The sequence below is a fragment of the Chelmon rostratus genome, chromosome 5 (genome assembly GCF_017976325.1).
Source record: "Chelmon rostratus isolate fCheRos1 chromosome 5, fCheRos1.pri, whole genome shotgun sequence".
Classification (NCBI taxonomy): Eukaryota; Metazoa; Chordata; class Actinopteri; order Chaetodontiformes; family Chaetodontidae; genus Chelmon; species Chelmon rostratus.
The window spans coordinates 4,613,393-4,638,639 of record NC_055662.1 but is presented as its reverse complement, the minus strand read 5'-3'; the positions used below and the strand labels follow the sequence as shown (position 1 = coordinate 4,638,639).

Here is a 25,247-nt window from a genome sequence, read left to right as displayed (position 1 = left end):
AGTGGCCTGTCTAAAATGGCCTTCGACTCGAGGGTTGTGGTTCAAGTTCACAATAGCAGCGACTGCTGAAGAGTGAAAAAGCCAGGGTGGCTGAAGAGGGACCGATGCAGTGAGCATTGTGGGGATGAGGGGATGGAAGAAGTTGGGGGGTTGAGGGACGTGAGGTGGTTGTGGGGAGGGGGTCTCAGCCATGAGCCCCCTGTGCCAGAAACAACAAGCAGGCCTTCTCATATTCAAATAAATACCAAGTCAGTGGGGAGCATGGAAGGGCTGCAGATAAGGAGGAGGCAAGGGGCGAGAGCCAGACTGGAGGATGGCTTCTCTGCTACACTGAAGCCTATTTAAGATCACGGGCCAGGCCGAGAGGAGCAAAGCAGGCAGTGACAGATTTATAATGAGCGTAGACTCTGCTCTTGCATTTAATACTGGGCTTAAGATGTATTAGAGAGACAAAGGCCATGGATCCTGCTCAGGAGAGAAGAAAGGCCTTAATTAATTTGGGGAGATCACGGAGGCCCCAAGCCCACATCATCGGTTCTTTGTGGCAGGAATGCCAGCTATTTACCGGCGCTCCAATAGCGCTGAGGGGAGAGGCAAGGTGATGACGACTGAGGCCGCCGCGCAACAGATAGGGAAAGGATACTTTTCAAAAGCTAAAAGCTTCCCAGTTTTAAAACAAAGACAGGAGGGAAAGAGAAGGAGTGATTTTGAAAAGGGATCTGACTCCAAGCAACCCCCCCACCACACACCCACCCTTCTTATGTCCTACACAGACATTCCAAACTGTTTTTGCTCTCGCTCAGTCTGTCCATGAGAAATTCATCTTGCTTAATACTGATAATAGCTCGTAATATTCAGTGATATAACACATGCATACCATTTTCCTGTCCTGCTGAAATAAGTAATACACTTTTAGGCACTTTCCTAATGGACAGACTGTATCTTGCGCTAATGTCTTGGTAGTTAGATGATAACTGCTTGTTCCCCTCTCTCTCCGTCACAGTGTTGCTTCAGGTGTGGTGGAGCTGAGGGGAGCAGAGTGTCGAGGCCGGCCTGCTTGGACTAGGCTGCCCACAGCCTGTTGAAGGGCACAGTTGGCAGCTGTCAGGCCTACGCCCGTTAACTCAGTGAGGACATGTGGAGAGAGGACCTTCCTTCCCAAAATAAACAAATAGCAGTGGCACACATCTTCCCAGACAACTGCAAAGGGGGAGGGAGAAAGTGAAAATTGTGCTTTTCTCTCCTTGTCTCTTTTCATTTCTGCATGGCTGCTCAGACAAATAGACCAGGTAGTGAAGTTGTCAACCCTCAGAATCCATAAAGACGAAAAACTGGGTTGCACCCACAAAACATATATGTCACATTGTGCGTTATAATGTATACACCAACTGAAAGAAATACAAAGTCATATCAGGAGGAACATGTTCAAAAATATGCTACAATAAAATATGCTTTACAACATTATGGTTCTTTCTAAAACATGTCTGTGTTTCCTCTGATGTTTTTAAATGAATAATATTAAAAGGTCTGCAGCCTGTTTTCCCATGTTTTAACAATGTGTGTGGGAATATATGGCGGAATTTGCCTGAGACAGACACGAGGGAATCATCACCTTTGGTCAACCATTGTGTTCATTTCCATTGTGTTTTTATGCACATGTCCTTTTATGATGACCCCCAAAATACAAAGAGAGCAGGGCTGAACAGGAAATCCACATTTATATGCCAGCAAGGAAATGTGTGTTTGGACTTATTTCTTCTTGCTTTGTTTTTTTTTTTTTTTTTGCTCTTTCAGAAATACAGAAATTCCCTGAAATATGTATAGTAAATTAACTTATGTCTATGGACTAACAAATAAACATCCCAAATATAAAACAGAATTACCACCAAGGCTCCCCTGAAGGCCTGACCTATTGTAAAATCATTTACAATAATTATGGATGCACACTAGATTAGATTAGATTTGATGCTATTTTAGTACCTTATTACACTATTCCTGTAGTATTCCTTTGAGGACTTGGCTTTGCTGTGATACCTGTATTACTACGACACAGCTGCTGAATTTGACTGTAGGATTAGTGTAGTATTGTCGCCTTTACGCATGACTGAAGGGCCATTGAAGGACGACGTGGCTCTGCAAACATCTGTAACACAATGTGAGCACAAACGCGCATCAGTATTTACATCGAGCCCTGCAAACGCTCGCGTGCACACATGAGCTCAGTTTGCACTGTAATAAAGTCATTCCACATCAGCGTGCATATTTGCACACAATACGCAGCTTCTACACCATTACAGCGACATTTTTTGAATGTATTCATGATGGCAAGCAACCAACGAACGCCATGGCAAAAATCTTCTAAATATGCAACAAACCACTCACTGACAGACGGTAGAAATGATATTACAAATAAGGAAAAACAAATACTGATAGACATCGGCCATATATTCATCACTGTGGTAAAATGTTTGGACGTTTTCACTGAAAAACTCCAATGAGGATTTGCGCCGATGTGGACATTTCATTTCGGGAAAGGAGGTGCACATGTTTTTTAACCGGAGAGGTGAATGAAGGCATTCACAAATTTAGCCAACAGACTAAATTAGACCACTGCTGGTGCTTCACGGCAGCGAGCTGCCTGCACCTCCACAAAGAGAAAAAAACATTTATATTTTTGCGCTTTGCAAAAGGTTTATATTCTATCAGCCAGTTTATATATTAGACCCTCAACTACTCATCCATAACAAAACGATTCAATTGTAATGAATTATAAGATGGAGCCTGGTGCTCTAAGAGCAACTGAAAGTCCCTGTTAATCATAGGATACTAGAATAGTAGAAGCTTGTCTTAATGTTAGATTTATTAGAATTATTAAGGCCACTATTTACCACCACAGTCCCCTGTGAACATTTTATAGAAACAGTCAAGGGATTTTTCATCGATTTCGTCGATACATAAATAAATATATAATGTAAATAAACAGAAACATAGCCTGCATCTTAAAACATGTTTTTCCCGATGATATTACTCAATTTTTCATTTCTGTTTTTTCATTAAGGTTATTCATGAGTTGTAATTCCAGCCTACTAATTGATAACTTGTTTGAGCGTTTTTTTTATTTATTTCCATCTCTAATTTGTTTGCCTTATAATGACCAGCGGCCGGAGGTCCTGTAGGTAGTTGAGGCACCTTTTGAACGTTTCCCTCTGCATACCTGCGCCTCTCCGAGCATTTCCTAAAGCCCCGCGGAGAGGGGACACCCCGGGCCCTCTGCTGTCAGCGGTCAACTGCTCACTTCCTCTGCTTCTTATTCAGGGATTTACACTAATATTTAGATAGGGTAGGGTTTTATACGTGGAGCGCGCTGCCGCGGTCCCTACTGCTTCTGTCACGCAACATGAATGTGAAAATCATTGTTTTTTATGATGAGTGGAATGATTTATTATCTGTTAAATGATGTGAGCGTGTAATTAATAATTTTATCAGGCTGATTGTGGCAGAGACAGGCTCATTAAATTAAAATGTGGAGAAATAAATATCTCCACAACACGAGCGCAAAAAGATCAAAGGGGATTTGATGTGGTTTTATTGTGTGCTTGAGGGAAGCAGAAAGAGAGAAGAAGAAGAAGAAGAAGAAGAAGAAGAAGAAGAAGAAGAACAAGGGAGCGCACCCACAGCTCCTTCCAGATATAACGATGACCTAATCACATCTCTGTTTAATAATACCACAGAAATCGCAGCCGCCGAGCCTTGACGTTTACGAGATCTGTGCCACTTAATGAGGCATGGGCGGGAGTTTTTTTGGTTTGGTGATTTGTCATGAAACCACAACAGGACACACAGGACCACACAGGCCTCTCCTGCAGTGCGCGAGGAGCACGAGCCTCCGATTCTCCTGCAAAAGACAACAGGAAGAAAACCAGCAACATGTTGAATCCGTGCTGATTGTCAAAATGTGACAAACACACATCTGCAATCAAGCCAATATTTTTAATAAATATATATAGAGAGAATTTGTTGTCAAACAAATATGTTTATTCGCGCTTTGAAGTGCGTAAAAGCGCACGTCAAATAACACCGGGGGCCACTGCTTTGCCTTCTCGTGGCCCCTGTCATCTTTGCGCAGTAGGCTGTCAGTTCACTACACAGACTGCGGAGTCTCACTGTGCCGCCGGACACAGGAGAATAACGCCTGGTGATAATACTCTTTTCCTGTGCGACATAAAAGCGCAACCATTTCCAACGTTTAACTCCTAAAATAATTATCTGTAAAATCCAGAGTGCACTTTCAGTTTCTCCGTTCATATTTAGATGTGAAGATGGAAAGCGTGCGTGCAACAAACTCCGAGGGCTCAAGAGGGGGCATAATTATTTTGCTGATGCACTGATTAACTACAATAAACAACGAAATAACATGTCGTAATTAACATCATTATACATTAGCGGGGCCACCAGGCGTGCTGCCATTGTTATTAACAGTGTTCTTCTGGAAATTCACACCAAAATGTGTAATTTAATCACCTTTAAAAAAAAAAAAAAAAAAAAGACGTCTGTTCAACAGTAACTTCCAAAGTAGTCTGAATTTGTCCGTCATCACGAAACCCCAAGCTGTTTCTCTCTATACATGAAATACTGCTCATTTCAAATCATTTTACTATTTCATTGCACTAATTAAATTCACACACTGGCCACAACGATAATTTAACACAGTAGCATTTTCAATAAAACGACCAAACAAACAGTGGTAGGGTCTGAAGGACACAGCGGAGCAGCAGCTACAGTTTGTCCGCGCTGCGCTCCATCCATCAGTCAGTGAGGGACAAACGGTGGAGTCGGTGTTCAGGCCTGTATCCTCTAATCAGTGAGGGCTGTTCACATACTTTGCTCACTTTGTCGAGTTGTTGTCAGCTTTAGGTCGTGTGTGTTAAACTCTTCAGGATGCAGAGCAACGATGTTTGAAATGAAGTCAAAGACGGGCGTCAAAAAACAAAACTTTATTCATAAACAACATAGTATAAAAAATGCTCTTCTTTTAAAGCTGCTTGAACGCTACAACGAAAAGCCACTGATGCTACAGCAGTAACTAAGCTGTTGATACATGCTGCGTTCAACAGGCTGCACAGATTGTGTTTCCTTGCGTGATTCATCGCTTACTCACTTCGATGTCTGCGACTGAAATAATCTGAAATCTTATGCGTATCAAGCCATAAAGTGAGTATTTATTTCATGCAGCCAATCAATATTTACTCTTTTTGTTTACTGGGGGAGGCGTGCAGTTCGTCGTTACGACTAACGGCGCTTTTTCCGTTTAATATTTCAGCTGAAAGTTAGTGTTTCTGCTCAGACGCGCAGTTTTGAAGGCTGAACTTCAGCCGCTGCTGAGGCCTGCAAGCGAATTCCAACACAGTCTCTTTCCATTTTGATCCACTCCTGTATTTTGTCTGTTATCACCTGAGTATTTACAAAGGAGGCTTCCGACTTGGCAATGATGAAGTGAGTCGGTGTCGATGGCATCATATCTGATAAAACAGCCCGGCGGACGCTGGGAGGAACACATCACCCGGGCGATGGTTCACACTGGTTCTGACTGCATCATCCGTGATTTCTTTTATAGAGAAATCAATGCGCACAGGTCACATTATGAATAAACAGGGTGCTACGAGTGGGAGCTGTAAAGCCATTGTATCTATCTATGTAAATATTTGCCCTAAACAACATATTGCAGTAGTTTATTTATGCTCCCTGCCTCCCATGGAGAAACATTCAAAACAAATAGGGCTAATCCTCTGAAGGCTTTATCTCATTAGAACCCCGCTGCTGCCTTCACACTTGATTCAGTGCCTCCAGTGTAAATTAGACTATCCGGTCGCTATCGCAGCAGCTCCAACAAAATACATCTTTGGTTGCTGCACATTAAAGCTGAACCTCGATAAGCTGAGAACCGACAAGGCGATAGTGGAGGCGCGAGGCGGAGAGGTCAAGTCCAGCTCCGGCCTGAAGTGCCACGTGTGTTTGTTCTCGCTGTTTACAGACTGCAGGGATGGCGTTTTGCTTGGTAAAATTTCTGTCTTTCTCTATGTGGCACTGTATTTGAGAGTTAACGGGCTGCGTAAAGCTCAGATCAAATCGTGTGAAATTGCGCAACACATTATTGCGCTTTTGGAAAAATGCCTCAGAAGACAGATGAGAAATTGTCCGGATGGATGGCTTGTTGAAGGAAAACAACTCTTAATGTGGACCCTGTCACCTGAATGTCTAATTAATCTATTTTTAAGAAAAGTAGAATCTCTACCACTTCTCTTTTACCCCATTTCTGCATTTTTTAATCCATTTTTTTCTTTTATTGCTTGAATTAAAAGCGACACTCTTCCGTATGTGTCTTAGAAAACACCAAAACACTTGAAACTGAAGTAAGCAGTGCGTGTTAATTTTGGTTCTTTAATGTTTTTCCAACCATTGTTTAAAGAGTGAACTCTCGTGTAAAAGACATTTCATAGTTTTGCACGGCAGCCCCTGATGTTCCGGGCAAACGCGCAGTATCAGCGGCTCTATCTGGCTTTGGGCAGCTAAAATATGCAAACGCATACATAGGCCCTTATTTTACTGGAAAAGTGGCGCACTTTGAAGCCGGACATTGCAATGACGTTGGAGTTGAATTCAAATGACTGACACAGTCTTATTGAAATAAAACATGCAGTGCAGAGCGCAGACACTTTTTTCCTAGTGGTGCAGGGGAGGCGTGGATCTCGCTTGACATTCTCGTAGCAGTAGTAGCTTCTCCTCAAGGCAAGACTCAGATGACACCACCCCGCCACCGACCGGAGGAGAAACAAGGGAAGCTCTCTCTCTCGTCTCTGCGGATGAACTATGTTTTGACACCAGGACGTGTTTAGGGCTTCATCAAATTAATCTGAACACCGGAGAGCTTTTCGCGTCTTCGCAACAGCCGTAGGAATACTTTAAGAGCAGTCCACCCCAGACTGTCGCACACACGGAGCGCCGGTGGCGGAATGTGAAAACCCCATTTTGGCGCATGTTCTTCTCCATTGTGCGGAGCCTTCTCCTGCTTTCTGCGCGGCTGGAAAGCGGAGGAGGAGGAGGAGGAGGAGGGACGGCTTTTCCCGACTCGATCCATTGCCTATGGACGACGGCGGTCCCCTCTCTCCAAAGGCAAATGCTTTCAGTATTGCCTCTCTGATTTCGGCTGCAGAGCAAGCAGGAAACGCAGCGTTTGACAAGCAGAGCGCCGGCCTGGACAAGCCAGACCTGCACAACCACAGTTCCTTTAAAATGCACTACAGCACTGTCACCCGGGAAATGGAAGGTAAATCTGTTTGTTGATGCCCGTAGAGCCGCTGTAGCATGTATACATCACACCTTATACACACATTATTTAAGACCCTTGCATCTGCTCAACTTCTCGACTTTTTCAAAACGCACAATTGAAATCAAAGCGCAAAAACACACATGGGCGCGTTGTTTTGAATGCATGAATGAAATGATTGTAAAAAGCAATTCTGACACGGGTGGCCCACTATGAAAAATATTGCAAATTCAGGGCAGTCACCATTTGGGAGGTGAAGTCTGCATACAAAGCAGCCAGGGTGGAAAAAAAAATCCCATTCCAAAACCCCAAAGCGTTGGACAAAGAGTCGACTTGAATTCGTGCACAGGATCACATACATTGAGAATGAAGCCAGGAGAAGGAGGGAGGTTTACATGGGCACCCTGCGCGTAATGGTAAAAACAGGCCATAATACGCATATCCAGCTCGGAGGGGGGTGTATATCCATTCCAGAGATCTATTTGTCCAATAACGAGAAAGCAACAGTCACCTGCTGCCTGTTTGTTTGTTCATGCAAATCAGTGTGTGTTTACCTTGTAAACCGTTTACACTCCACACTGCCGGCCAGATCCTCTATTGTTTGCTAACGGGGGTGATGTGGGCGATACCCTTATCCAAAAGTTAAATGGGTGCCGGAAAGCCCATTAAAAAGGGGCGCACTTCTCTGTCAATCAGTCTCGTCCCAAGGCGAGGAAAAGGCACATTACCTGCAGTTCCTTATCTAAATAGAAATAAGAACCGGTTTTATCGCAAAGGGGAGGCCCTCTGCGTCAGATAAGAGAGGAGACTGGGTTGCAGTGTAACATACTGCAGCAGCGCACAACAGAGGCCGCTCAGAGCGCAATCGATCCAAAGCACAAACTAATCCACATGCACTCGAAGCGCCTTTCTGCGAATAGTTCAGAGATTCTGCGTGGGCACCGGAGTTTTTTTGGAAACATTTCGTCACAGTTCGGACGTTTGCTCTTTTAGATCAGACAGACTGTAGTATGCTGGCAGTGGATGCAACCTCAGGGATTAATAAGAAGCCGAGACGGAAACTTTTAAACCGAAAGCGGTGCATTTGTGCGTGACATCTTCGTCGGGAGCTCACCGACGCCTGCTTCTGTGTTTACTTTCTGTGTTATAACCGACTTACAGTGCACGGCATATTTGGTAAATCCAGTTTTTTGGGATGATTTCAGCCATATCCAGTCCGTGGCTGACGCAGCTGTCCCATTTTTGCGATGTTGCAGCCTTCACGACGAGCAGCCTGAGCAGCCTCAACACGCCGGGGGGCTACCACCTCTCTCCGTCCCCCGGGGACCCCTACAGCCAACATGAGTCCCACTTCGAGCCCTGCCCGGCCGCCCAGCACAGCTACAACTACCCGGGGTCTAACCCGGGCCAGGCCCCGCCGAGTGACGGCGGGACTCCGAACTGCTCCTCGTCGTCCTCCAACTCCACACCGAACGGCAAAACTATAGTGAAGAAGAACCCCAAAGTGGCCAACATTAACGTCCAGCTGGAGATGAAAGCTTTATGGGACGAGTTTAATCAGCTTGGCACGGAGATGATCGTCACCAAGGCTGGCAGGTGAGCGCAAACTCTGCACAGCTCAGAGGCTGGGAAGTTCCTTTGCTGCGCAAACTGACTCGGATAGACCGGGTAAATAATACAGAGCAGACAACGCGTTGTTGCAAAAAATGATATTACTGTTAGTCCCGCCTAAAGAACCACGGTATAAAATGTACGTTTTTTTTGAGCTGACGGCGCAATTAAGACATGAAGAAGATTTCGTTTATTTTATTAGAAAATGTAGATCATTACAATTTGTACGGAACCAAATGAGCATGAAGGAGTTTCATTAAAACTATTGTATTCTTATGCTCCTTTTCTCGAGCTCAAAAACTTTTTTTCACGATTCAACTTTAGCCTATGTTGTTTTTCTTATAGACTACTTCAGATATGGTATTTATGGATGCCTTGCGATATAAATAGAAACTATAAACTTGATTCTTGCACACTTAAGGCTGAAATGTTTCTTTACAACACGAATGAATTCCATTCTTAAACATACATACACTTTGTGTCGGCGCATCGGACCTTTTGGCTTTATAAAATCTATTTTATTTAGAGGTGAGCAGTTCAGGTCTGCTGCAGAGATGTTTTAGAGTCAAACGCATGCAAGCTTGTATGTGGATGTGTGTTTTGTGTGTGTGCGCGTGTGTGTGTGTGTCAGCTGTAAACACCATGAAGGTCTGATCCTGCTGCGTTTTATAGATCCAATAAGTATAACTGTGATTCTCGGCTGCTGTTTTCTCAGTCAGTCTCAGTTTTACGCAGCGCTGTTATGCGGAACATTGTGGCTTTTAATCTAAGAGTCTTTTCATGTGTGAACGAAGATCAGCTCCTATACAAGCTGATTACAGTGTTGCAGTCTTGTTTTTATTCGGGCCTCGACACGTGTTTACCTTTTTCTTATATCCTAATGATAGGAGAGTCTGTTTGCTTCCCTCCTTTTTCTCTCCAGTCTCACAAAAATCCATTTTGGTTACAGAGACTGTGTGAATTTTTCCTAATTTCAAAAACAGAATATGGTAATTTAAAGATTTGGCCAATTTTGCATTTTTAATTTCCAAAATTTTAGACCAATCAGTTGGGCAAATTTTAATCGCAGAATTAATACTTTATTTTTGCTCGTGCCCAGCTGCTTGTATCTTAAGACAGGACAAAAATCTTACCAGCACTGACCTCTGACCTTCGTGGAGAGCCAATAAAATGTTACACAAGTGTTATTATCAACCAGTAAATGCTAAATATGCATAAGCGTCTCCAAATGCCGTCCTGAGTGTCTGCATTATACTAATGTAAAGAGGCATGAGATAATTGATTTAATCCTTAAAGTGAGGATTGCGTTTCCCCGCTCTGTGCTGTCTGACAGGAGAAAGGAGATCTGCAGCAGAGCACTTTAAAAGCTCCTTCAGCCTCACCTAGCCACAACACTGATGTTAATTGAGCGTTGATTTTAGGATCCCTTTCACTGACTCGGCGGATTACTCAGCTTTCTACTGATGTTCTTGGGGGATATGGATCTGCTCTACGTAGTAACCAATATGAGTTGGAGGGGGAAAAACAAATGTTTGTTTGCTGGCCGAGTCGCTTCAAAACCAAAACCGACGGCAAAACTTCCAAGAGCAATTCAGTCCACATTTCTGGGGAGGAAAGAAGAAACAGCTTGTCAATAAATTAATGCAAGTCACTAATTTATCAGCTTGGAGAGAACACCGGCTCTAAATGCTCCCAGTTGTATTTTTTTTATAAAGCTAGACTTGTGGATATTTTTTCCTCTCGATCCTGATGATAAAACGGTGAAACTCAAAACTCTCTAAAGAGCAGTGGCACACCTCGCCTACTCAAATAATGGCCCTCCGCGCGTGTGTTTGCGCTACACGTGTGTAGGCCTTCATGTGTCTGGAACTCATCAAAAAGCAGAGGAGAATTTAACGAGCCTTGCCAGAAATGACAAAAGCAGAGTAAAAAGGCAACAAACGCAAAGCTCCATTCAGATCAGTGAGAGTGTTATCTGGTTACGCACGGACTGATTCACGTCATTTCCAATAGCTTCAAGCTCGTGTCGTCTCTTGTAGCCTCCAGCTCGCGCCAAATGAAGCTCTGTAGGCCTGGAGCTGCATGTCTCTCTGCAAACATGCTGCCTTTCTGAAAAATACTTTGGCTAAATCATTTGTTGGCTCCTCGAACGAATTCCAAATAATTCAAAGAGTTGAACACCACCGTCCACACACACACACACACACACACACACACACACACACACACACACACACACACACACACACACAGAGTGAGAGAGAGAGAGAGAGAGAGAGATGGTCCAGTTTGAAAATGTAGTATTACATAAAAATTAAACGTGCACCTATGCGAGCAGCAGTAGCAACCATTTAAAGCCTAGATTTAACAGACGCCACATGTTTTGCTTTGTTTTGTTTTCCAGGAGAATGTTTCCAACTTTCCAAGTGAAAATATTTGGGATGGATCCCATGGCAGACTACATGCTCCTGATGGACTTCCTGCCTGTAGACGACAAACGTTACAGGTAACTTTTTGGATCTGGTCTTTAGACAACTGAAACACACACATCTGTCACTACAGGACCATAAAACATAGGAGGCTTGTGCTGAAAAAAAACACACAATATAAATAGATTAACAAAAGATAAATAAACATTTGCATGAATTTACAAATACAAACATGTTGACTGTTAATGGAATGGCATTTTTAGACGAGAGCATTTAGAAATATTCCACAGTCAATTAATACCTGAAATATGTTGTTAACTACGACGATTAGAAATACATTCAATGTCTTAATTTTCTCCTTATATAAGGCCTATTGTATTTTTTCTTTATATAGTGTATATATGTCAACACATGCATGCACATTCTGGCTTTTATTGAAGTGAATAGCGTGTTACGAACAGAAACTTGTGTCTAATGAACGTTTTCGATCTTACAGGTACGCTTTCCACAGCTCATCGTGGCTGGTGGCCGGTAAAGCGGACCCCGCCACACCGGGAAGGGTTCACTACCACCCGGATTCTCCGGCCAAAGGCGCGCAGTGGATGAAGCAGATTGTCTCTTTTGATAAACTCAAACTCACCAACAACCTGTTGGATGATAACGGCCATGTAAGTTCACGACTGGAAATAAACGCATGCAAAGAGACTGGCAGAGAAGCGGCTTCACAAATCACTGCGTGAACAATTTAGTAAAAATGCGCAAACTGACTGCAGTGAGTAGCATTATTTAGCACCACAGTCACAGATTTTAGCGACTATTTAAGAGGGTCAAGAATACAATAAACTGGTTAACTGTGAAAGCTGTAAACTCACCATTTAGACAGCAGAAAGATTACTACCGTTAAGGGGAGGTGGAGTATTTTTATTGGCCCTCAAATTGATTGATACGTGTGATTTAGTAGTAATAAACCTTGATATTTTGAATCATAGTCAGATGTTGCCAGAAGCCAATTTTGAATCCACAGAAATGGCTCTGTGCACCAGGCTTTACTCCAAAAATGACGGCAAGGAAGTGGAATATTTCACCACTGGAAATTATTTCAGCTTCGCGCTCTTCCACTCGGAGCGCTTTTAGGTGTCACTGCTTTAGTTGTGAAATCAGAAAGAAAGCGGGACATTGTCGAGTTTTGGCCGGTTGTTTTACCGTGTATTAGACAGGCCCAGGACGGCTGGGTGGAGATGGGGATATAAAGAGAGAGAGAGTCCACCATGGGACTGAAAGTTAATGATCATTATTGCTCCGTGATTAGACTTTAAATGAGAATTATGCTCGTATATTCTCAGGTGGCCTTTACATATTTAGACGAAAGTGACAGTTTTATTAACAGGAGCGTCAGGTTGCTTCTACATTTAATGGTATTTACCAAACCTGCTTATGTCCACACGTGTATCTTTTTAATACTTAAACGCAAATGAAATCATTTTCAGCAGTCGGGCTTACAGTTTAACATGATTTTATTTTTCTTTATCAATCATTTATTCATTGACTGTCTCAGTCTTTTTTATCATAGCATAATAATAAAACTATAAGATCGAAAATATTCTGATTTATGGAATTGAAGCCTTCAATCCCTCAGTGCAGTGAGCATTATAATACTATGTGCGCTCATGAATCCTGTGTTTCACAGATCATTTTGAACTCCATGCACCGCTACCAGCCCAGGTTTCATGTGGTTTACGTGGACCCCCGCAAGGACAGCGAGAAGTATGCCGAGGAGAATTACAAAACTTTTGTTTTTGAGGAAACCCGCTTCACAGCGGTCACAGCATACCAGAACCACCGGGTAAGAAGCTTTTATTAGCTTGTATCAAACCCACACGGACTGATGTTCAGAAACTAGCAGCTGTACGAGGGATGTGGCCTGATTGTAAATGCGTATTAATATAGGTTATATATTTGTTTAAATATTATGAGTACAAGAAGAAATTGAGATCAAATATTACCAGTACAGCCTATAACAAGGCACTTTCAATGTAGCTGTTAATTAAATGAAGATGTAAAAAGTCAGCTTTGGTGATTGCTGCGCGACTCTGTGCAAAAGCAGTAATAAATGATTCAGTGGTCTCCTGTTGGGTACACCAAAATCTCTTCCCTGTGTGCGTGTTTTGCGCGTAAAAGTTGCCTCTGCTCTGTGCGCACAGCTGTGCGCCTTTTTCTGCGTAGTCCATGCTCTGTTTTCCATCAGGCTGTTTATACTCACTCATTAGTGCATTCATCGATTATTCAGAGTGACTGATAACGAGCGAAACATTAGAGTAAAATTCGGTTCCGTTTATCCATTTACAATTAGCCTAATAATGAAGAGTACGGGGGTCTGTGTGTTCCTGTGTGGTAATATCCCCCTGACCACACGGTGATCAGGCGAGAGAGTGAAATAACTCTTTTCATTTTGATGTTAAATGTCAGATACTTTCCTTAGTAGAAAGTTATTTTTACACTTGAAGCCTCGATGGCTAGCCTATAGTTACAGTGGCTCATTTGTTGTTTTTATAATGTGATCCATGAAATAACAACATGATACAAATGAGCAGAATTTACTTTGAAACAGTAAAATTGTGATGATAGTGGTGGAAAACGCATTCAAACTATGATTATGAATAATGTATAACTGGGACTGTGACGCTATGCAGCTGTAAATGTTACAAAAGTGCTCAGGAATAAACCTAGCCTACAACAATATAAGCTCTGTATTAATATGAATTCACCTTGTGTTTTAAATAACATTGAATGGACATGATGATGTAGCCTTGAAAAACAGACCTGGGACTGTTGCATATTTGATAAAAGACAGCAGTGTGCTCAAATGTGATTAAAAAAAATGGAACAGGTTTTCCAGCTAATTCTTTCAGTCCATGACACCAGCCTGTCACTGCTGTCCTTTCTGATAGAAATGCAATGCAATGATTGTTTAGAATAAAAATGCTGTTTTGTATGACTACAGTTTGCAGCGCTGAGGTTTATTTCATGTTGTGCTCTGGATTTCAGATCACACAGCTGAAGATAGCCAGCAATCCCTTTGCAAAGGGCTTCAGGGACTGTGACCCAGAGGACTGGTGAGAGTTTACACTCAAACAATACAGTCTTATTGGCATGTCTCCACATGGTGTAAAAATGGTAGAGCATTTGCAAAAATAGTTTTGCCGTTCGTTTTATCTGGCACAGGTATCAGATGGGTGGAGTTTGCCACATAAAACAACACAATGAGTGCCATGAAGTTTAGAAATGACTGGTTATTGTTTGAAAGTCCATCGACTGTGCTTTTCTGTCCCTGACAAATTACCAGACACTTTCGTAATTGTCACAATGGACTAAACCCCACCCATCTGGTCTACTCATGCAGCTGAAAGCAATGCAAAGACTTACTGCAAATGCTGTTCACCCAGCTCTGCAAATTACTTTTTCTTTTTTTAAAAGAATCACCTGAAGTGATTACGCTGATGTTTATGCGAGTTCTTCATTATTTTAGAAAACAGGCCAATCTGAGTCATGTAATAGGTTCCTTCACAATTCATTCATTGTAAATTGGGGGCCTGTCAATGTGTAAATGCTCATTATATGCATCAGTGTAAACTCTTAAAATGTGCATTCATCATTTTAATATATAATAAAGAAATTGTGCCCTTGACATTCATTAAATGAGTATGTAACTGAATCCATTCTCCCTGCTCTAGGCCCAGGAATCACAGGCCAGGCTCTCTGCCAATAATGAGTGCCTTTGCCAGAACAAGAAACCCAATGTCATCTCCTCCTCAGCAGAACGGCACAGAGAAAGGTCTGCAGTTCACTCTCTGTTTCATCAAAATTCATTCCTTTCATCAAACAAAAAAAAAAAAAAAACAAAACACAGTCACGTTAAGTTGTTCGGCCTTTAGAAGAAATGTTTTTCTTCAGTTGATGGCATATTTCACCTAATTTTCTTATTCACAGTGTCAGGCCAATACTGGCTTTTAATAAAACATCAAATATCAGCCAGTCAATGTCATCTACTGTGGACATACTAGAGGTTCTTATGCTGTTATATAACTGACCAGAGCTTTGTAACACAGTAAAACCTGCAGTGAAAATGAGATTTTCTTGACAGGGTGATGACTTTATTTTTTTAGCTCAATAACAATAATTTGACCAATTAAATATTCATTAAATTGAGTTTCACCTCTCACCCATCTCAAGCAATTTCAAGACTAAACTATGGTTTCTATTGGGAGGCGATTTGGATTTTTTCTGCAACATTTTGAGTGGAATGCATCAGTTTATATGCATGAATATTTTAAGGTGAACAGAATATAAATATTTACATTTTTACAGTGCTTAATATAGTCAATAAATAATAATCAATAAATAATATAATGAATCCTACTCATTTGGGGTGTATTACAATTGTGATATGAGAATTTATGATATGTTAGTGCACAGTGTAAACTGCTTCCACCCAAAAACACTAGGAGCATCCAAAAACCTGTCCCTGTCATAACCTGTCGTTTGGAATGCAGAACTGAACACCCTTGCTGTTTCTGAAAATATACCTAACCTGCTGACACAAAGTATGCACAACACACTGACTAGCTTCAACTGTTGTCATGTCTCTTCCTGCACAGAGGACAGTAGGCGGGAGTACGAGCGAGACCCCAGCGGCACACCCATACACGCCGACCCGGCTCACCAACTGATGTCCCGGGTCCTCAGCCCTGCCTTGCCCGTCCCGGGAGGTCTCCATGCCGTCCCACTCACCAGTGGCCGACCCAGCCCTCCTCACGACCTTCGGTCAGACCCCCACTCTTTACCCCCGGACACCCTTCACCACCACCCTTACAAGTACCCCACCACCTATGAACACTACCTGGGAGCCAAGACCAGGCCATCGCCCTATCCTTTACCCAGTATCAGAGGACACACATACCACCACCACATGAACCCAGCCACAGCTAACATGTACTCAGCCACCAGTGGCCCCTCCAACTATGACTACGGGCCCAGATAATGACTGCTGTCCACCAGGGCGAATGGTGCACAGCACTGCAGGAATGAAAACAGGCAGGAAAGGAAACACAGTCTTGTCTTTTGACGGCTTACGTACTTGCGTTCAGGGGTTGAAACTCCTTTCTGCTGGATAAACCCCGCCGTATTTATTTAAAGGAAATGCCTCTTTGCGTTAAGCGCGGGCACCTGCTCTGAGTCCTTGAAGAGGTCTGCTTTGACCTTTGAACCCAAATGGCAATAGCTCCACACCAAGGCCCCTCTTACCTGAGCGGTGCAGACATTGAGCCAGCAAACAGAGGAGACAGGAGGGACCTCTCCTTAACACGGACAATACCTTTGATCACAGACTGGAATTGAATTCTTTTTTTTGTGTGTGTGTTGGATGCACTTTTTGATTTGCCTTGTTTTTATTGCTTTCAAAAAAGCCATATGTTATATAGTACATCAACCTTCTAGGTAGACGAGATGTTTGCATGTTGAGCTCATCACAGGGGGTGTCGAAACACATCGAAATGTTTTTGTTTGAGGGAAAAAAAAAGACGAGATTTGATTTTGAAACGTTCTGAACATCTTGAGCCGCTCTGAGAAGCTTGTACCATGGCACTGACTTGCAGCAATTCAAAGTAAATAAATGAAGCAGGATGACTGTTCTGTATCTGTAAAATAAACATTAAATTCTTGTAATTCATAAAGAAAACAGTCTTTGAGAAAATATTCCATTCAAAGCTCTGTCCGCTGTTGCACTGCCGAGGGGGGAGGATTAAAAAAAAGCTTACCTCACTGATAGCATTGTTCAGGTTTCTCCGGCCGGATTTGCCCTGTTGAAGTGGGTTGAGGTGTCCGCTGCTCCTGCAGTCATTGGTACGCAGGACTCAGAGGCTGTCTAAACATTAGACTGCACCATAGTTCAAATGTTGAAATCTGCACCTGGTTCTATGAAAAAAGCACACACACACATAAATAAATGCACTCCTCGACCATACTTCCTACTTCTACACACACTTCCTGCTTAGTTTGGATAGGCCGTTTGTGCAATTGAAGTTGCTGTGGTCACATTACAAAGTGAGGTTTTCTGCTTAAATCTTCCACTGATTCATTAAAAAAAAAACTGTAGCAAGAGGTCATTCAAAACTGCATTATTGTAGTGAAAGATTTTTCATTAAAAAAAATACAAGCTTAAAACCGGGGCATTTGAGGTCAATTGGAATATTATACAATGTATTACACATTTAACAAGCATTCATTATCAAAATATTGTGCACACCATTTGTTAAAAAATACTGACTAAATCTATATAATATTTAATTCTGAAATTTGTATTTTGAAAAACTTACTTCCCAGAAAATAAGAACCCATGTCATGTCTGGAAAAAAGGACATTTACATTTCCCCTCTCCCCAAGAGGACACCATTGCTCATTTTAGTGGGACAGTTGAGTGATATTTTAAGAAAGTCACCCGCTCCTATCTGTGCAGCCATTTCCATCTCCTATTTGAAGTCCTGTGAGGAATGCTTTGTTGTCAAGGTTAATCTCGTTGGCGAAAAAAAAAGCCTGCTTTGGGATTTGTGTCTGTCACGATACAAGGGGAAACGAACCCTAATGATTCATTTCAATAACGTATTTTTCCTCTTGAGCCCAGCTGCCATGAGCGGAGAGCAGGGGGAAAGGATGCCTGGGGGCGCCTGACCTCTGACTGTTTAATGGCTTGTAAAGGTGTCAAAGGTTAAATAATGTTTCCACTCATTTAAACGCCGACTAATTGGTTGTATAATTTTTTTGGTTTGTTTTGGCGGTGAATAAAGCTCTATTTATTTAATTATGAAGCCAATATGGACAATGACGTCTTAACAATTTCTATTAATTTTAAGCTAGCCTGAAAGGTCAATGCTAGCTACTGTAGCCTTGAATAAAAAGCTGATATTTGACAGGAACCAGCCAATTTCACAAACGTTTCAGCGAATTAACCCTCCGTTTTAAAATTGAAAGAAATTAATTTACTGTGTCAATTTTAATTCTACATTGCGTACTTTTATTGCCTGTTATGCTATTTTATAGGCTTTATCTGTAATGGGCTATGTGGTATTAAAATCGTTTTTTTTTTCACGTCGAGTCATCATAAAGACAAACAACGAATAATAGCAAATTCTAATGTTTTTAAAAACGCTGCGCTCGCTAACACAAATACCCCAAACAACCTGTTCCTTGTGACACTCACTGTCCCTGTGTAGTCTGCGCAGGAAGCCGCCTGGTGCGGAGCGACGCCGGCCCGCAGGTGCTGACAATCAGCCAGGCGGAAGTCCAGAAGCACCACGAGACGATCAGCGCGGGGTTGGGAAAGGGCAGCACGTGAGGGAAGAAGGGTCAAAGGCGATACTCAGACTAATTCTAGGTTCCACAACACATACAGAAACATCAAGGAGACCGCTAATGCACGTCGTATTTAGTGTAATCTGACTGATTACGGATAACTCTGACCTCAGGTCAGTGACAGCAATATAGAAACTTGTATTTTCAGGGAAAAAGTAATTTAATGAGTAGGTTTCTCCTCATTAATAATACAAATTATCACAGGGCCCATAATTTCTAGCATGCTGTGTCCAGGGACCAGTGAGGAAACAACTTTTTTTTAACATAAGTTAATTTACAGCTAGCACTGTGAGGTAACAATAAAGCAGGGTTGATCTGATCCTTTCATAAAAATAGCAATACTGCTATAAAACATGCTCAATCAAAAGTAAAAGCTCTGCAATGAAAATGCAACTTAAGTGAAATATTATTTAGCAAAATGCACTTAATGTGTCAACCGTAAAAATCACACTAACTCAGAAAAATGGCACCTGGGTGTTATTCTGCCATTTATTAGCCTACATTATTGGATTATTATCACATTAGGCAGCATTTTATTGCTATAGTTTGTCATGGTGGACCTAATTTGGACTACTTTATAGTTTACTGTTGGGTAGTTTAATCTATCACAATGCATTAAATCTTATAAGTATCTTGCATGCAAATTCTTAATCTGTAAACAAACTAAATCACAATATTTTCCTGTAGTGCATAAAGCATCCTTCTCCTTTTGGCTCCCCACCTGCACTATTAACAGTTTTCCAACTTTGCACTAAAGCATGTCCAGCAATTAAAATGTTCTTTATATATTGCACTCCAAATAAATGGTGTCCCTGGTGTTGTGTGCATCAGTCTGGGGAGACCTGACGTTGAAGCCTGGCCTCATTTTCTAGCCCTGCCTGAAGAGACCTGTATGAGTCCATACAAATAAGGAACACAGGATGTTTTTTTTCTATTATTGGCCTTTAGCCCCTTATTGAAACTCAGTTTAACTGAATTAAGATAAAAAGATATTGTTTAATCGTTTGAGATAAGACATTTTAAATCCTTGCAAATTAAATAAGTGACCCTTTTTTCAAAGTGGCAGGAGGAAATTGCGCCTACTGGAGGTATTATTATGAATTACACTTGTTATGAATTGCAGCCTAATACAAATTTATGTAGTCAGTATGGTGCCTGTATTCCACACTACATTTCTTCACATCAAATAGGCTCCAGCATGTTTTCAACGAGCCTCTGCCATTTTCAAGCACAATATTTCAATGTGTCCTTCATTTCACACAGTGGAAGAGAGAAACCTGTTTAGGCCCAGTTACATTGTGGAGTATTTCTTGTGCCCAGATGTTTCAGGCTCCGGGAGACACGGTGCCAAGGACTTGCCATTGAAGTATGAAGAGGTAGAGGATGGATGATAATGCGACCAGAGGCATCATTTGACACTCAGCTGCATCTGGAACATCTGTTGTGACAGGCCTATCAGGGTCTCGATTCGTTCCCATCGCCTCTGTGTACATTTCTGCTGCTGAGCCTCGCTTGTCTGCCGGATCTGGGGACAGTTTTTAAAAAACAAGCCAGGTAAACCAACCAGAGTCCTCCACCTAAACAACGGAACACATGTTTCACATTTTGCCCCCTATGGCCTCTCAACTAATACAAAAGGTGCTACGGTTTATGGTGTGCATGAGGTTGCTGACGGACATTTTATGCAGAACATCAAAACACATCATCACCACTAGGCAAGAGCCTTGATACATTTGTATTAAGTCACATTTGAAAAATAAATAAAACCAACCTCACCGTGAGGACAAACGTTGGTTTTGGCTTATAGAGAGGGGATTATTTTCTTCAAATCGTTCTTTTTCACCATAAATGTTTTCAAATTCAGCCAAAGGCTCAGGAAGTGACAGCATCAACCACACACACAACCCACTGGATTATGTCCTGTCCCAAAGCCGGGCTGACCTCTGACCTTCGAGGCCACGGAAGACACACGTTAGGTGATAAGTGAAGCACAGGGCCTATTGTGCAGACGGACTCCCTGTCCATTTATTGACTTCCTAAATGATCCATTATGAAGTGATTTACGAGGTCCACCGCCACCCCACCAGGCTCTTCTGAGGCCAGCGGGTTGCTGTCTGCTCCATTCAGCAGACATCTGCACCAATGGACGCGGCATTTGATTTATCAGAGAACGGACGGAAGCTGGCCCACACCACCTCTGGTGTTTGTTCAAAGCCAACAGGAGAGTTAGGAAGCCGTTATGAGTGCAAGATGTCACCAGCGGGGTCATGGACAAAAGGTATAGATGGAGCTCTGCCAGGAACAATCAAAAAACGGCTCTCATTCCATGTATTTCTATAATCATGACAAAGGCTTTTCAACCAAAACATAACCTTGAATACAGGCACGACAACCAACCAAACCTGCAGTGACACACTTTTTTTCAATGACAGTAGCACCACAGCAAGGAAGCTTGTCAAGCAAATGACCTCGTCTTTCCTCTGTTCCCTAATGATTCGTGGCCATTATGCTAGTCTGGCTCTTTGATTTCTCGGGCCTTTCCTGTACAGCACGATGAGCTTCTCAACTTGGGGTCATCCCAAGAGACAAAGTCTTTATGAAGCAGAACGTCAAGTGTTTGAAGCCCTGACCCTGGCCTCTCGGCACGGTGTTGTAACACATGGGCTCCCATGCTGCTCATTGACTCACAGAGATATTATTAGAGACAGTGGACAGAAAAACAACACCTCTCTATTTTCTCTGGCACTTTCACAACAAGACCCTTGGCCTTGGTCATGACAAATGTCTGTTTCGTAAAAAAAGACATCTGTATTTGGCATTACACATGAAGTAAATGTAGAAGTTAACAACAGTCTTATTTTAAGATGCAATTTACTTCTTCTACTTTTAAGTTATTTGACCATTTTCACCTGATAATGTCAATTTCTTCAGTTTTCAGGATCTTAAAAGATCTTTTAGAAAAAAAATCAGGCCCTAAACAGATAATGCTGACCAGGGAGCGCATCTGCAGATCAGCACCTCCACTAAACCAACAGCTCTCTGTTCTTCATGTCCCTGCTGTGATTAACCTTGTTTGACAAATACAGCTCAGGTCAGGCTGGACGGCCTGCGCGTTAAGCTAAGACCTGCTAGAATAACAACACCAGATTACATAGCTGCTCAGGTGCGTCGTATACCTCAAATTCAAATCCACTGGAGCAAATCTCCCATCAGATAAGTCAACACAATCACAGTGCTGCACAGGGCATCACAAAAGGCTTTAGCAAACAGTGGACTGAAAAAGTCAGCAAGCGCCAAATGAACAATAAGCACGTATTTTCACTAGCCTCACACTTCAAGTTAGACTGTGTCTGCCTGTTCAGCTTTAACAGATACATGCAGATGTATATATTTTTACAAACAGTGGAAAAACTGTATTGTGTCATGGGAAAATAAGGCCTCGATCTAAACTTTCAGTGTCATGGTAATCTTCATGTTCACATTCACTGCACACTCATTATCGAGGTCCTGCAGTTGACATCACAGCCTCCAACAGCTGCCATACAAGTGGGCAGGAAACTCTACTCTCAGCCCTTCCTGCGTGTAGATGCATTGAAAAAATCTTAGCAAAAAAAAAAACTTGCACTACGCCAGTTCACATAGGCTTTGCAGTAACATTATAAATCTTGACTTTTAGATTTTAAATGTTTTAGAAAAAATCTGTAGACATTATTTGAGACATAGTATTTGAATTTGTTAAGGAAAAAATGACACGTTGAGTTGGTATGCAGATACAACAATTTTTAGGATTGTAAACAGCTGAGCAGGGGCAGTGTGGGTCACATAAATGTATTTCCCTTATTTTACTACTGTAACTGTCTTGCTTTGAAGACCTCAGGTGAGACATGTGGACAGAAGGTGGAAACAGGCCCTATTTAATAACTGATTCATGGCAAAACATTGAATAAGACATTGCAATTTATCCACATTGCTTCAGTCTGTCAATATCACTTGGCGCTAGATAGCGACGTCAATGCAGGACCTCAATTTCAAGCGAACAGAGCAGCTAAAAAAATATACACAGTCCATATGTCCAGACTGCTCTGGACTACTGTTGAATTGTTGCCCACTGACACCAGTTTGGCCACACCAACATCAGTGAAGATGAAGGTCGAGAAAGTTTTGATGGAAAAGTTAATATATCCTCCCAGAGCTCAGGGGTTCAGGCAGTGGCAGCTCCCTCGTTGTATATTGACCACAAGCTGATCCGCTGGTCCTTGGATCCAGCAGCCAGTAGTCTTTCTCTGGGGTCCTGGTGGTCAGAGAAGGCCACACTTTGCACCATGTCAGTGTGGTACTGAAGCACTGCAAGTGGCCGCAGCTTCTTCCACCCGAATACCCGCACCCGATGGTCCCAGCCCGCAGACGCCAGAAGCTTACCGTCCCCCCTGATACACAGCTGGGAAACCCCAGGGTTGACCAGCGTCACACAGTCCTGGAGCTGTAAAACCACAAAGAGAAAGGGGATGTTTGCAGGTTAGAGAACCTGTATTACAAGCACCTTCATACAAGCTGACCATGCAAAAGGATGCAGAGTAGTAGATTCTTTGCGGCATTAGTCACAGAAATCTAAAACTAAGTGAACCTATTGTTTATGCAAATAAGGAGACAAAAATAATCACACTAACAAATTAGGTCAGTAAGTTGATTAATCACTGCTGTCTAGGAAACTGAGGCCAACACAAACACCGACAGGGAGAGACTATCAGCTGATCTGATGACTGAGGTCCAAGTGTGAGGCTGGATGTCTGTTGAACCTGGCTGCAGACTCCTGGGACTCAATCATCGGCCATAAAACATTATGGCACGAGGGCCACGAGCAAATCTCTCTGCTTCCCACTATTTGGTTTGGAGTTAGGGAGGCCTATTCTGGAAGCACGACGGGGCTTGAGTTAGCTTTGTCACAGTTTGCAAGACAGAGAGAGAGAGAGAGACCATCTCAATGAAATGCTTGTTTGCAGAGGCCTTGTTGCTTTAAGCGCCTCTGATGAATTACATTCACACTGAAAGGTCTGGTCAGCAGGAGAAGAGACCCGATAAATACACGGTTGTAACGTCTGCCTGCTAAAGATTATCCACAGCTCCCTCTCCTCTGATCTACAGTGTCCCAAGGACAGCATCAATCTCTCTAAAGGGGCAACATTCTGACATATTATAATGAATGGCGGCTAAGATCACTATCTAAAGGGCCTGCTGTGGTGGGCATTCCTGGGGAGCGAACGTGCTCTTCCTGCAGGCTAGGGATCTCTGCTGAACCTGTAGATGAGACACAAACATCTGGATATGGGAGTTGAAATCAAACTGGACAGCGTAAAATTGACTTCATAAGTTGTGTCTAGGGAGACTAATGGCCTTGGATGGGAGGAGACGGTGGAGAATTTATCTGCATGCTCCTGTTCCGGGCAGGAACCATCCACAAGCTGCATGTGGAAGATATAAGCCAGGTACTCATAGCCCAAGTGGATAACGTGGAATGCAAGGGAGAGAGGGAGCAGGGAGGAATGTCATTGATCAAAACAGAGCGAGAAAGTTCAGAACAGGCAGTGATGTGATTTCATTTTTTTTTTGTTAATCAAACCATCAACGCTGGTACCGCCAGTGTGAATCAGAGCACGGCTGGTTAGACCAAACAAGCCAGATTCACTGATACAAAGAAACCTGGGGGGTGAAAGATTGTTTGGAGCTTTGTTATTACCTCAAGAAGTTGGTATGCCCCCCCTCTCTCTCCATCTGGTCTGCATTAGAGGCCTGATAATGATGGGTTTAAGTGTCTGTTTTTGTTTGTTTTGCTTCCCATAGTTTGTGTCAGGAAAAGGCATTTGTTTCATTAAAGGGTCAATTGTAAGTAGTAAATGGCTAATGGTGCAGTAATGGTCATTCAGCAGGGCTGGCGGGCTAACTGTTTTTACTTTCTACAGTCTGAGAAAGAAGAAGGGAAAGTAGTGAGAAAAAAGCTGATCCCCGTGCAGCATTTGAAAATAAATGGTGCTCATGTGCTGGTTCCAGGGCTGCCAGGGATCAGTGTTTACTCTGGGATTTCATGTGGCAGTGGTGCTCGACGGTAAAAAATGATTAGGGGATTAATTGATAAACTGATCAACAGAAAAGTAATTAACAGCTATTTTGAAATTCAATTAATTGATTCAAGTCATTTGTCAAATAAAAATTGTAAAGACGTGCTTCTTTACTCTGTTTTACATCATTGTAAACTGCGTTTTGGATTGTTAGCTGGACAAACAAAATACATGAAGGCATCGCCTTGGGGTCTGCATTTTTCACAATTTTATGACATTTTATAGACTTATTAATCAATTAGTAAATAATTAAAACAAATTGTAATTGCTGCCTGCCAGTTAGTTTTGGTCATATTTGGCATCTGCCCGTGTTGTGATTAACACTGCAGCACAAGAAAAATACAGTTCTTTTAATACAGTATAATA

General features: G+C 42.4%; 2 protein-coding genes across 3 annotated transcripts in view; one reads left to right on the top strand and one right to left on the bottom strand.

Annotated features, from left to right (window-relative positions):
• Nucleotides 1–6,718: 6,718 nt before the first annotated feature.
• Nucleotides 6,719–17,098, top strand: tbx1 (T-box transcription factor 1). 2 transcript variants are annotated; one of them, XM_041937618.1, is made up of 8 exons: nt 6,719–7,324; nt 8,581–8,920; nt 11,340–11,441; nt 11,861–12,032; nt 13,052–13,207; nt 14,410–14,477; nt 15,096–15,196; nt 16,020–17,098. In XM_041937618.1, exons 1-8 carry the CDS (start codon nt 7,141–7,143, stop codon nt 16,400–16,402), a joined length of 1,506 nt encoding a protein of 501 aa, XP_041793552.1. In that variant the 5' UTR covers nt 6,719–7,140; the 3' UTR covers nt 16,403–17,098. The 2 variants fall into 2 exon arrangements, with proteins under 2 accessions (XP_041793552.1, XP_041793551.1); XM_041937617.1 differs by having other exon boundaries at nt 8,530–8,920.
• A 1,973-nt stretch (nt 17,099–19,071) lies between these two features.
• Nucleotides 19,072–25,247, bottom strand: part of gnb1l (guanine nucleotide binding protein (G protein), beta polypeptide 1-like) — a 28,465-nt gene continuing 22,289 nt past the window's right edge. The window contains exon 7 of the mRNA XM_041937420.1: nt 19,072–23,248. Coding sequence (XP_041793354.1) covers nt 22,970–23,248 — 279 coding nt within the window. The 3' untranslated portion in view covers nt 19,072–22,969. The remainder of the gene's footprint in view (nt 23,249–25,247) is intronic.